The sequence below is a fragment of the Bufo bufo genome, chromosome 4 (genome assembly GCF_905171765.1).
Source record: "Bufo bufo chromosome 4, aBufBuf1.1, whole genome shotgun sequence".
Classification (NCBI taxonomy): domain Eukaryota; kingdom Metazoa; phylum Chordata; class Amphibia; order Anura; family Bufonidae; genus Bufo; species Bufo bufo.
This window is the reverse complement of record NC_053392.1, coordinates 491,542,192-491,555,780: the sequence shown is the minus strand read 5'-3', so window position 1 is coordinate 491,555,780 and position 13,589 is coordinate 491,542,192. Positions and strand designations below refer to the sequence as shown.

Sequence of the window (13,589 nt, the reverse complement as noted above, 5' to 3'; positions counted from 1 at the left end):
GGTGGTCCTGGTCAAGACAATCTCCTGAACTCCAAACTGAATGTCAGAATGGGAAAGAAAGGTGATTTAAGCAATTTTGAGCGTGGCATGGTTGTTGGTGCCAGACGGGCCGGTCTGAGTATTTCACAATCTGCTCAGTTACTGGGATTTTCACGCACAACCATTTCTAGGGTTTACAAAGAATGGTGTGAAAAGGGAAAAATATCCAGCATGCGTTAGTCCTGTGGGCAAAAATGCCTTGTGGATGCTAGAGGTCAGAGGAGAATGGGCCGACTGATTCAAGCTGATAGAAGAGCAACGTTGACTGAAATAACCACTCGTTACAACCGAGGTATGCAGCAAAGCATTTGTGAAGCCACAACACGCACAACCTTGAGGCGGATGGGCTACAACAGCAGTAGACCCCACCGGGTACCACTCATCTCCACTACAAATAGGAAAAAGAGGCTACAATTTGCACAAGCTCACCAAAATTGGACTGTTGAAGACTGGAAAAATGTTGCCTGGTCTGATGAGTCTCGATTTCTGTTGAGACATTCAAATGGTAGAGTCCGAATTTGGCGTAAACAGAATGAGAACATGTATCCATCCTCTGATGGCTACTTCCAGCAGGATAATGCACCATGTCACAATACTCGAATAATTTCAAATTGGTTTCTTAAACATGACAATGAGTTCACTGTACTAAAATGGCCCCCACAGTCACCAGATCTCAACCCAATAGAGCATCTTTGGGATGTGGTGGAACGGGAGCTTCGTGCCCTGGATGTGCATCCCTCAAATCTCCATCAACTGCAAGATGCTATCCTATCAATATGGGCCAACATTTCTAAAGAATGCTATCAGCACCTTGTGGAATCAATGCCACGTAGAATTAAGGGAGTTCTGAAGGCAATAGGGGGTCCAACACCGTATTAGTATGGTGTTCCTAATAATTCTTTAGGTGAGTGTATATACTTGTGCATGCCGGCGCCATTATGTAGAAAGCTTGAGGAAAGGTGTGTAGTGCGAAATGGCCATAGTCGCTTGCCTGTGCACTAGGTTCTCCCGGTAATAGATCATTTGGACAAACACCATGACAATAATAATAGTGTAGTCTTGTAATTCTTATAAGTGTTGTGCTTTGTTATTGTGCGTGTCTTGTTACTATGCCAATGACTAAAGAGTGTATATATTTGTGAACATCGACACCTTGATTTAGAAAGCTTAGGGAAAGGCGTGTAGTGCAAAACAGCCACTGTCGCTTGCCTATGCGCTGTGTACCCTCAGTGCACAGTTATTGTGTATGTGAGTTCAAAAAGAAAGTCATCCAAAGTAGTCAGTCACCTTTTCAGCCAACATTTTTCTCACAGCTATGTAGTCCACGTCACTTCCCGTTTTTTATCTCCACTTACTTTATCCGAATATGTTTCTAGCTCTTTGCGAAATGCAGTGCCATCTGTAGGCAGCGGGTTATAGAGCTGGAGGAGCTGATGTATAGTTTTAGGGAAAAAGATTCGGTAAAACCTGTATTTTATACATTTATTTCTCTACTTTTTCTACCTTCTGTGAACAGCTATCGGTACAAGAGGGAGGAGGTGTTACCAGTGATAGCATTGTGTGTATACAGAGATCAGTCAGCGATAACCCCTCCTCCCTGTACCGATAGCTGTTCACCAGAAATAGAAAAAACAAAGGTATACATGTATAAATTACAGGCTTTTCCCACAAAAATATATCAATCTGCTCAGCTCCTCCTGCTCTATAAAATGGTGCTTTCAGATTGGACTGCATTTTGCGGTGACAGGTCCTCTTTACGTAGAATTTGGGAACTTGCTGTGTGTAGGTTTATTGAGATCAGTTGAAGTTGTATAAATCCTAATGCAATGAGCCCCTCAGACAGCCAGAATGGTATCATTTATATGGCTACGCAGGGGAATAAGCTATGTATCCGGAAATGGCACCCTAAACCCAATAAAGAAAGGTATATTAGAAAATTCATCAGCAAAGACTGTGTGTATAGTGCTTAAAGGTGGCCATTTACTTCAGACGGTGACTTTCATTCCACAAAGAGTGGTGATACGATCAGCAATGGCTGGATCTGCCCTGTACAGGTACCTTTTACACGAGGCGGTGGTTTCTTGGTGTGGTGAACGTGTTCGACAGTGACCCTTTAGACGTGCCGATTATCGTTCACGAAATCGGAATTTTGGTTGCATATTCCATTGTTTGTAAAGCAGCCCGTTGCATTTACACAAAGCGGAATTTTAGTGGCATTCATTGAACGATTCCTGGTTACACGTATGAAATCGATAACGTCAAACACAAACGAACCAACGAGGAATATGCCGGCTGTCGCTCTATCATTCATTGCTCTTTCACTGCTCAACAATTGATTTAACGGCCCTTGATACCATTCTGTGCGGCCCCAACCATCTGGTAACAGACATGTATGTCTGTCTTGTGGCTGCTCACATGTATTCCCCCATTAGATGGGAGTCCTGGATACTGTGTGTTCAACATGCCGTAAATACAGTCTTTCAGTTTTTAATACCTCTTTAATTTTTATTTTCTACCCTTGACGTTGGCTCAGTCTGACAATGTGGCCCTCACCTAGAAAACGTTGTCCACCCCTGGTTTACACGATAATTGGCTCGTGTAAAGGTACCTTTAGTCATGTCCATGGAAATTTCGCAGATAAAATGTTGCTGCCACTTAGTGAGGGAAAGTCAGTTCAGAAAAGCATGATTATTGGCCCAAAATATCTTAATTCCTAAAACGTTTGCAAAGTCAAGGACAGAGTGTTCATAGACGGGGACTCCGTGCCCCGAGTGTGTAAGCGGTGGATTTAGCATCCGCTAGGTGCACAGATATTACAAGCAATGATTCTTGCATTGATAAAGCGTTCTCCTCTTTAAGACCTTGAGTAACTGAATCTCATTGCTGCGTCAATTATCGGACATGCTGCTCATGCAGGGGCGTGCTTACTGTCCTCCTGTCTCTTGTACACTAGTTACAGAAGATGTAGGAAGTGGTCCCCTAGGCTCACATTTGCTGAGTTTTATCTCCATAGGTGTAGATTTTAGATATTGCTGATGTACACTTTGATGGCTGGCCTTGGGGATAGCATGAGGATCGGCTTTGAAAGCGACATCTTTCCTAGTTTCTCATATGAAGTAATCTGGACATGTGAGATCAGATGAACCTGGTGGTCATATACCTGATCGCATACAGTACCTGCTCTGGTAAAATCTGACACTTCTTTTATGTACTGCTTTTTGCATAGTTTGTAGCATATATACATTGAAGGGTTATCCCATGACTATTGTAAAAAAAAATAAAAAATAATCAGACACCATATAGTACATAGTCAAAACCAGTCCTGTACCTCACATGGATCCGTAGATCTCCCCATTCATTTCTCCAGTTGCTGTGCTAGATTTACCGTATCTCAAGCTGTCAGCTTTCGGGGCATGTTCTTTCTCAAGAGTGTGTCCTTTCTGCTGCAGCTCTCTCCTTATCACAGCTCAGGAGGCAGTTGATGGATGAAACGGAGCATGTGCATCCATTTCAATGAGCCGGACAATGAAATAAGAAAAAAAACAAACGGCAGGTGGCGCTATACAGATAGATTACAAAAGTGTTCAGATCCAGGAGCTGGTTGTAAAACTGTAGAATATAGGGGACAACCCCTTTAACTACATCACAGCATATTCATTCTGCTTTCAAATGCTATAACAAGCCGTGCTATAGTCCACATTCACCTCTTTGGTAAATGTTCCCAGCAGGCTGTTGCAGCAGAGAATTGCCTGCAATGAGGTCCAGAGATGATCAGTCCACTTTCCGGCATAAATGTCAGATTTTGGTCATACATATACCTCCACATAAAGCAGTTGGATCATTTCTGATGGAGATGTGACCATAGCCTTATTGACAGGCATTTTAAATGTAAATGGCTCATGCTGTATGATAAATTTGGTCAAACATTACACCATCTATTGGTTTAAGAGGTTCTTCAGGAATGAGCCACCAGCAACTTGTCCTAGACTGTGAACAGGATAATCGGGGCCAGTGCCCAAGTGCATTGAGGCCTGGGCCTCTCACACCTTCTAGGTAGATTTTCAATTGGAGCAAACCAGTTCTGCGCATACAGTACTCTAGAATAAATTGCTGGCGGGCATTTAAAAAAATGTCGGAGACCCCCTTTAACTTGTTTTGCTCCAGAATTTGGCACATCTTAAAGAGGTTGTCTCACTTCATCAATGGCATTTATAATGTAGAGAAAGTTAATACAAGGCACTTGCTAATGTATTGTGATTTGTCCATATTGCTTCCTTTACTGGCTAGATTTATTTTTCCATCACATTATACACTGCTTGTTTATGACCACCAATCCACCAGCGGTGGTCATACTTGACACTATAGAAAAAGTGCTAGACTATAAGCACTCCCCAGCCACCTGAGAGGCTGGCTTTTTCCTTATATTGTAGGGTGGTCATAACCATGGAAATGAGCAGTGTATAAATGTGATGGAAAAATGAATGGAGCCAGCAAAGGAAGCAATATGGACAATCGCAATACATTAGTATTGTATAACTTTTTCTACATTATAAATGGCATTTGCTGAAGTGAGACAACCCTTTAAAGTAGGGCTGCAGCTAACGATTATTTGAATAATCGATTAGTTGCCGGTTAATTTCTACGATTAATCGGGAAAAACGTCAAAATTACAAAACAAAGCGGTTTATATGATTTTACTTGAAAAATTATGTTCAAAGGCCATATTAAAACAAATTGTGGATGGCACTGTTATGGGGGATCTGTGGGTGGCGCTGTTATGGAGAGGGGGATCTGTGGGTGGCGCTGTTATGGAGAGGGGGATCTGTGGGTGGCGCTGTTATGGAGAGGGGGATCTGTGGGTGGCGCTGTTATGGAGAGGGGGATCTGTGGGTGGCGCTGTTATGGAGAGGGGGATCTGTGGGTGGCGCTGTTATGGAAAGGGGATATGTGCACTGTTATGGGGAAGGGGATTTGTGCACTGTTATGGGCATAACAGTGCACAGATCCCCCCTCCCCATAACAGTGCACAGATCCCCCCTCCCCATAACAGTGCACAGATCCCCCCTCCCCATAACAGTGCACAGATCCCCCCTCCCCATAACAGTGCACAGATCCCCCCTCCCCATAACAGTGCACAGATCCCCCCTCCCCATAACAGTGCACAGATCCCCCCTCCCCATAACAGTGCACAGATCCCCCCTCCCCATAACAGTGCACAGATCCCCCCTCCCCATAACAGTGCACAGACCCCCCCTCCCCATAACAGTGCACAGATCCCCCCTCCCCATAACAGTGCACAGATCCCCCCTCCCCATAACAGTGCACAGATCCCCCCTCCCCATAACAGTGCACAGATCCCCCCTCCCCGAAGCAGTGCCATAGACCAATCCCCCTACCCATAACAGCCCCGGCCCTGCTGCTCACAGCATCACTCACTGCATCTTTATTTTACCTTACAATCGTGACGCTCCAGTAACCACTCTGCAGGCAGAGCGGAGGGCGGTGTAACGTCACTTACTCACGTGACGCACCTGCTCCGCCCACTTTATGAATGAAGTAGGCGGAGCAGGCGCGTCACGTGAGTAAGTGACGTTACGCCGCTCTGCCTGCAGAGTTGTTACTGGAGCGTCACGATTGTAAGGTAAAATAAAGATGCAGTGACTTAAAGTAAACCGCCCGCATAGCAACGAATCGGCGATTATTCGATAACTGGATTCGTCGACAACGAATCCAGTTATCGATTATTATCGATTACATCGATTAATCGTTGCAGCCCTACTTTAAAGGCTGTGTACACCTTCTGAGGTAATTTTTATGATTTCATGTTATTTTTGGCTAAAAATCATTTTTTCAATTTTATTTTTTATTAAAAATATTGAGCTCCTCTGTCACAAAGGGTTTACGGTAACTGTTTTTCTAGCTGTGTTACTGGTACTTTCACTTTGTGTCTGTCATCTAGTAACCCTTATCTCTAAACTACTGAGAGGTCATAAACACTTTTTTAAAGGGGTTGTCCGGGTTCAGAGCTGAACCCGGACATACCCTTATTTTCACCCAGGCCGCCCCCCTTCCACCCGGCAGTGTGTTCGGTGACTTCACCGGCTCTGATGGGCGGGCTTTAGCGCTGCCCTATCCGTTTTACTGGCTAGGGCAGGGCTAAATCCCACCCATGAGTGCCGGTGACGTCACCGGGGTTCCTGGCAGCCCCATGGAGAGCCCCGGTACGTCACCGGATCTCCAAAAAATGCCTTTGCCCTGCACAATTTAGCGCAGGGCTAAGGAGAGCATTGGAGCATGAACTGCTCCGATGCTCATGTCATGGGGGCTGCCGGGGTGAAAATGGAGGTATGTCTGGGTTCAGTTGTGAACCCGGACAACCCCTTTAAGCCACATTCCTATCAGTAAGATAAGGACTGAGCTTTAATGAGTGTTTATAATGTCAGAGATAAGGAGTCCATCCTCTCCCCAAATGACTGAAAAGACATAAAATCCAAAGGCAGCTAGTACAGAATGTCAGCTCTGTACAGAAAAATGGAAGCCATTTTTTTTAAATAAAGACCAATTAAAAAATATTTTTAGATCAAAATGAGTACAATGCAATATTAATAAAAATAAAAAAAAAGCCCCCAAAGGTGTACATAGCCTTTAAGCCAAAGAAAAAGATCCAATACAGTGATGAAGTCCGATAAAAGATTCTTCTTTATTCCATCATTTAAGGTGTACCTAAACCTTCAAACTATTTTCTTTATGGCCATTACAAATCCCCTAAAAAAAAATGTGTTACATATTTTTCATTGGTTTTATTCTCTTCCTATCAAAACAGGTGCCCGACGTTTGAATCATTCAGAATTAGTTTGGGTGGTGCACAGACTGATTTCTACAGTGTGTGTCGCAGTGAGCACAGGACTGCAGCTGCTGCCATAGTAAATCAGTACACCAGTGTGCAGTGCCAGGCTTTAGCGGAGTGGGATCTGGCAGGAGCTCTGCACGGCACATTCCATAGCACATCCATGGCAGATTTGCGCCACTTTTTTTTTAAGCATTTCATTTTTTTTATTTTTTATTGTAAATCTTGAAATCTAGGAAGAAACTCTCACTGTCAGTTTTACAGAGGCCGAGGCTACAGGGAGGAGCTTCTCTTCCAGACTTCTTTCTTTATTATATCGCAAGTTAACTTAGATTTCTGAGATATTGGGTCACCGATGCCCCAAGCCCAAACGCAGAATGCTACCTGCACGAATATTTGCAAGTTCCCACGCTGTGGCCCGTTCTGGAGGGATCTCGCCATATTCAAAAGAGTCTTCTCCCAGTACATAAGCTAGCCCATCAGATATGGCAGGCATCTAAATTAAATTCCTACAAGGACTTGCCAAGTGAAGTCCCCGTATGGGATAACTGTATGTTCCCACATCTGGTAAAGCTGGAAGGTGTATCTGACTGGAAGAGGCATGGTATACTCACTCTGGGTGATCTATATGAGAGTGGACAGCTTAGATCATTCTCCCAGATTCAGGATAAGTTTCAGGTGCCGCACACTCTTTTCTTCAGGTATCTCCAATTGAGACATGCACTACAGGCCCAATTCAGAGGTGATAACAGGATTATTTCTAAATACCCTATTATAGGGGTTTTAAAATCGCAAGGCCCGAGAGGCATAGTCTCAGCGCTATATACACACTTGTTGGACTGCCGCCTGCTGGTGGCCCCGTTGGCCGTTGAGGACAGATGGAAGTTGCTAATACCATCTTTGTCTTCTGAGGATTGGGAGAAGGCATTAATGGCTCCGACTAAGGTATCACCCTCTATAAATAATAGGATGATCCAGTTTTTATCCTTCATTGTAGCTACCTCACGCCCACCAGACTTCAAAAGATGGGCAGGATTAGCCACTCCAGGTGCCATAGATGCGATGCCGATGGAGCCAATTTTTGGCATATGATGTGGGATTGTGAGTTCATTCGACAGTTCTGGATTTCAGTTCTGGAGGTCCTCGCAACTATGGTTCCTGTGACATTGCCGTTATGCCCCAAGATGTGCATTCTGGGAGTCATTGATGAAGAGTCGTGGTCACACTACGACAGAATCTTCTTAGCGGAAACACTATTTCTAGCTAGAAAGGCAATAAGATGGATGGGAGATTCTTCCCCCCCCCACCCCCTCGAAGGGACAATGGCTCACACTTGTGAACCACGCAGTTTCCATGGAGAACATCGTGTATAAGCATAGGGGTTGTCCACAAAAATTTGATAAAGTCTGGGGCGACTGGTGTGCCTCTCCTCTCACCTTACACTCATCGCGTCTGCACTCGACGGCTGACGGGTCACATTGATCTTCGAACCAATATCCAGATACTTTATAGCACTGTTATCACTGATGTTAATGTTGGAGCATCTATTCTGTGAATGTTGTATGCTGTCAGGGTTAAGAACATGTCCTTTTACATGCTAGAGTCCTGATAAATGTCAATGTCTTTACGTATCACAGTTTTTTTGGTATTTCTGAGGCGCCCCTGCGTGGGCCATCACCTTGCTACATGTATGCCATACTTGTGTCATTCTCTTTTAATAAAACGAGTTTAAAAAATTTTTTGTAAATCTTGGGCCTGTGGGTTTCAGACTTTATCATGGGATGGTAATGTGAGGGACGTGACAACCTCGTGTAATGATATTGGAATATAAGACAGTCTGCCTTCTCTTTGTATGATTTATGAAAAAATAATTAGGCATCTGCATTGAGTAATTATTTGCAGATAAAAAGGAAAAAACGTCGGGACATTGGCTCTGTCACTAACTAGCATCCACTTCCATCCTACTTTCCTGTTACTGGGATGTATAAAGTGACTTCTGTTTTTCTCCCTCTCTTCCTAGACACGCCAAGCATTACTGCAAAGTTGATTAGTGAGCAGAAAGATGACAAGGAAAAGAAAAACCATGAGGAGAAAGAGAAGGTGAAAGCTGAAAATGGATTCCAGGATAATTACAGCGTTGTCGTTGCTTCAGGTAAATATCTATTGGGGACATTTATCATCTCATATGTCTGAAAAGAGGGGTTAAAAATTCGCAAACCATGTGTCTTTTTAAAAATTGTCGACACTCACTTTTTTTCACTGCCATCACCAGAAACCACAACAAATTTATCTTTATTTACACCAGTTTTCTGGCGCCAATGAAGCCAAAAATTTTTGGTATCTCTGAGCTGCCGTATATTTCTTTTTAGGCGCACGGACTACTGGATGATGCGCATAATTTAAGATGAGGCCTGTTCGTTTTGGGCAAGTTGCGCAGTTTGGCAATTGTTCTCAACCTTGTTCGATCTTTCATCTTAGTCGTTTTTACATTTAACATCTTCAGAACCAAATGAAGGAACGTGTAGGGATATTAATGTCTTTAAAAGTAATGCATACTTGTCCTGCTCTCCAACTAAGGCCTCTTGCACACAAACGTGCCGTGTTTGCGGTCCGCAAATTGCGGATCCGCAAAACACGGATGCCACCCGTCTACCTTCCTCAATTTGTGGAACGGAACATACGGCCCATTATAGAAATGCCTGTTCTTGTCCGCAAAATGGACAAGAATAGCACTTGGTCTATAATTGTTGCGGGGCCTTTTGCAGCCTCATTGAGGGGCGTGCCTAGCTGCCGGCATGGACGGCCGCATCTGATCTGCTCTCCGGCTCCCGATCTCCATCCTGCTTCATCCTGAGTGCAGACACCGCTTATTTGCTAACCTACACGGTGTACAACACCACGGGAACCCACCGCATTCAATCATGGGACCCAGCAAGTCTCAAGCAGCAGCAGAACGCTTAAAAGAATATGCGCGCCAAGACAACCAACATGGCGCCTCTTCAGCCAGTACACCTCGCGCTCTACATACCTGCAGACAAGTGGCGCAACAAGCAGCCACTGATGAGACAGAGGTACCTGAGCTAACCCTGAAAGAGGCACATGAGCAGCTGATGACAGCGATTCTGGCCTGCCAAACCTCCCTCACCACCAAGATTGCCGAGGTGCGTGTGTATTTGGGCCTCCTCAGACAAGATGTTCAACAACACAGAGAAACGGGTGTGGGGAGCAGAGGAGAGGATCTCTGAGCTGGAGGACCTCACCCGTCCCTTACCTGCTAAGATCCATGCCCTGGAAGACTCACCTTATGGAAACAAAAATGCGATGACCTGGAGAACAGGGCCTGAAGGAATAGTGTACGCATTCTGAGACTCCAACCAGGCCTCTATTGGCCCGCATGTTAAACTGGAAAGACCGGGACCTTATTCTTAGCTAGGCGAGACGTAAGCAGTTCATCACTTATGACAACGTCAAGGTGTCTCTGTTCCCCGACTTTTCGGCTGAGCTTCAAAAGAAAAGGGCGACCTTCATCTCGGTTAAAAGAAGGCTCCGGGATATGAACTTACCGTACTCCATGGCGTATCCCGCCCGGCTGCGCGTGGTAGAGGGGGGAAAAGCGCATTTCTTCACAGACCCTAAAGAAGCAGATGACTGGGTCTCTAGAAAGACACGCAGACTGTCGCCTTCCTGATGCGTGAGGCGTCATCGCCATCTTATCTCTTGCCTGAGGACATTGCTAACAGGGCATAAGACCCGTGATGTCTGAGGAATTCCGCCATCCGATTGTGGCATCGTTATACTGTTATGGGCTCAGTAATGTTGCGCATAGTTGGTCCGGAGTGAGTTTCACTGTTTAATGTATGTACTATTGACTAGGTGTCAGCACGATTTATATTATGCTTGGGAGCTGGTCAGATACCTGTATAGACTTTTACCACCTTGAACTATGCAGGTCCCTGACTACTCAGCCACCGGGAGTTTAATCTCCCATTCTTGGTAGATGTGTATCTAGATATAGTTCACAGGCAATATGGCCGCTCTATCATTAATGTCCTGGAACGTGAGGGGGATGGGTAATCCAGGTAAAAGAATGGCAATCTTTGCACATATCCGTAAATTCAATCCACATATACTCAGCCTGCAGGAAACCCACCTGTCTGCTGATACGGCCACTAGGCTTCAGAAACCATGGGTTCAATGGTCAAGCCATTCCTATGGCAATTCACATTCTAGAGGAGTGTCTCTTCTAATTCACCGCGCTATCAGATGGGAACCACACACTGTTAATATAGATCCAGAGGGGAGGTATATTTTTGTGCATGCTCACGTGAATTGTGCTCCTTATGCGATTCTGATCATATATTGTCGCGCCCCCCCCCCCCTCCCCCTTGCTAATTTATCGCTTTTGCAGACTGCGGCCACTTTTGCGGCTCAGCACCTGCATGCCAAATTAATCTGCATGGGGGACCTTAATATGGTCATGAATTCTGGATCGTTTCCATGCCTGTCCGACCTCCACAGTCAGCAGCTCGCACACTTTGCTATTAGCTTGGATTGGGGAAATGGGGTGGTTAGATTTATGGAGAGAGAAACATCCAGACTCTGTAGAGTACTCCTGTTTCACTCCCTCCTGCAGTGCATTATCCAGGATCGATTATATGCTCGGTACCCCTGATTTATACTTGGAGTTGTCGACTACAGTGGGGGAAATAATTATTTGACCCCTCACTGATTTTGTAAGTTTGTCCAATGACAAAGAAATGAAAAGTCTCAGAACAGCATCATTTCAATGGTAGGTTTATTGTAACAGTGGCAGATAGCACATCAAAAGGAAAATCGAAAAAATAACTTTAAATAAAAGATAGCAACTGATTTGCATTTCATTGAGTGAAATAAGTATTTGAACCCTCTAACAAAAAAAGACTTAATACTTGGTGGAAAAACCCTTGTTTGCAAGCACAGAGGTCAAACGTTTCTTGTAATTGATGACCAAGTTTGCGCACATTTTAGGAGGAATGTTGGTCCACTCCTCTTTGCAGATCATCTCTAAATCCCTAAGGTTTCGAGGCTGTCTCTGTGCAACTCTGAGCTTGAGCTCCCTCCATAGGTTTTCGATTGGATTAAGGTCCGGAGACTGACTAGGCCACTCCATGACCTTAATGTGCTTCTTCTTGAGCCACTCCTTTGTTGCCTTTGCTGTATGTTTTGGGTCATTGTCGTGCTGGAACACCCATCCACGACCCATTTTCAGTTTCCTGGCAGAGGGAAGGAGGTTGTCGCTCAGGATTTCACGATACATGGCTCCGTCCATTTTCCCGTTTATGCGAATAAGTTGTCCTGTGCCCTTAGCAGAAAAACACCCCCAAAGCAAAATGTTTCCACCCCCATGCTTGACGGTGGGGACGGTGTTTTGGGGGTCATAGGCAGCATTTTTCTTCCTCCAAACACAGCGAGTTGAGTTAATGCCAAAGAGCTCTATTTTGGTCTCATCAGACCACAGCACCTTCTCCCAGTCACTCTCTGAATCATTCAGGTGTTCATTGGCAAACTTCAGACGGGCCTGCACATGTGCCTTCCTGAGCAGGGGGACCTTGCGAGCCCTGCAGGATTTTAATCCATTGCGGTGTAATGTGTTTCCAATGGTTTTCTTGGTGACTGTGGTCCCTGCTAATTTGAGGTCATTAACTAACTCCTCCCGTGTAGTTCTAGGATGCTTTTTCACCTTTCTCAGAACCATTGACACCCCACGAGGTGAGATCTTGCGTGGAGCCCCAGAGCGAGGTCGATTGATGGTCATTTTGTGCTCCTTCCATTTTCGAACAATCGCACCAACAGTTGTCACCTTCTCTCCCAGCTTCTTGCTAATGGTTTTGTAGCCCATTCCAGCCTTGTGCAGGTCTACAATTTTGTCTCTGACATCCTTGGACAGCTCTTTGGTCTTTCCCATGTTGGAGAGTTTGGAGTCTGCTTGATTAATTGATTCTGTGGACAGGTGTCTTTTATACAGGTGACTAGTTAAGACAGGTGTCCTTAATGAGGGTGACTAATTGAGTAGAAGTGTCTAACCACTCTGTGGGAGCCAGAACTCTTAATGGTTGGTAGGGGTTCAAATACTTATTTCACTCAATGAAATGCAAATCAGTTGCTATCTTTTATTTAAAGTTATTTTTTCGATTTTCCTTTTGATGTGCTATCTGCCACTGTTACAATAAACCTACCATTGAAATGATACTGTTCTGAGACTTTTCATTTCTTTGTCATTGGACAAACTTACAAAATCAGTGAGGGGTCAAATAATTATTTCCCCCACTGTATATGTTATGGCCCCCAAGGTGTCTGACCATGCTCCCATACTTGCTCAGTTTAATGTTTCGCATGTACTCAGCCCTCGTTTGAAAACGAAAATACGTCCCTTCTGGCTTACCCTCCTGACGAATCAGGACAGGATTCCAGACCAACTACAGATGTTCCTAGAATTACATGATGTAGATACAAATGCCTTGCTGCTGTGGGACACGCTGAAAGCATATCTCAGGGGTTGCCTTAAATCCTCTATCTCTTACATTAAAAGAGACACTCAGAAAAAAGAGGACTCCCTTAGTATTAGTGTAAAAGAATCCGAGGCAAGGTTTGTCTCGGATCCCTCTGAAGCAAACAGACAAGATTGGCTACAGAAGGGTAGACTGTATATGGTCCATCTCCATGA

General features: G+C 44.7%; 1 protein-coding gene across 10 annotated transcripts in view; it reads left to right on the top strand.

Annotated features, from left to right (window-relative positions):
* The window catches only part of BIRC6 (baculoviral IAP repeat containing 6), a 312,461-nt gene that overhangs the window by 198,577 nt on the left and 100,295 nt on the right, over positions 1–13,589 (top strand). For all 10 annotated transcript variants that reach the window (XR_005778475.1, XM_040429565.1, XM_040429564.1 and 7 more), the window contains one exon: positions 8,907–9,038. Coding sequence is in view for 9 of the 10 variants with exons in the window: in XM_040429565.1 (XP_040285499.1) it covers positions 8,907–9,038 (132 nt within the window). In the remaining variant the exon portion in view is untranslated. The remainder of the gene's footprint in view (positions 1–8,906; positions 9,039–13,589) is intronic.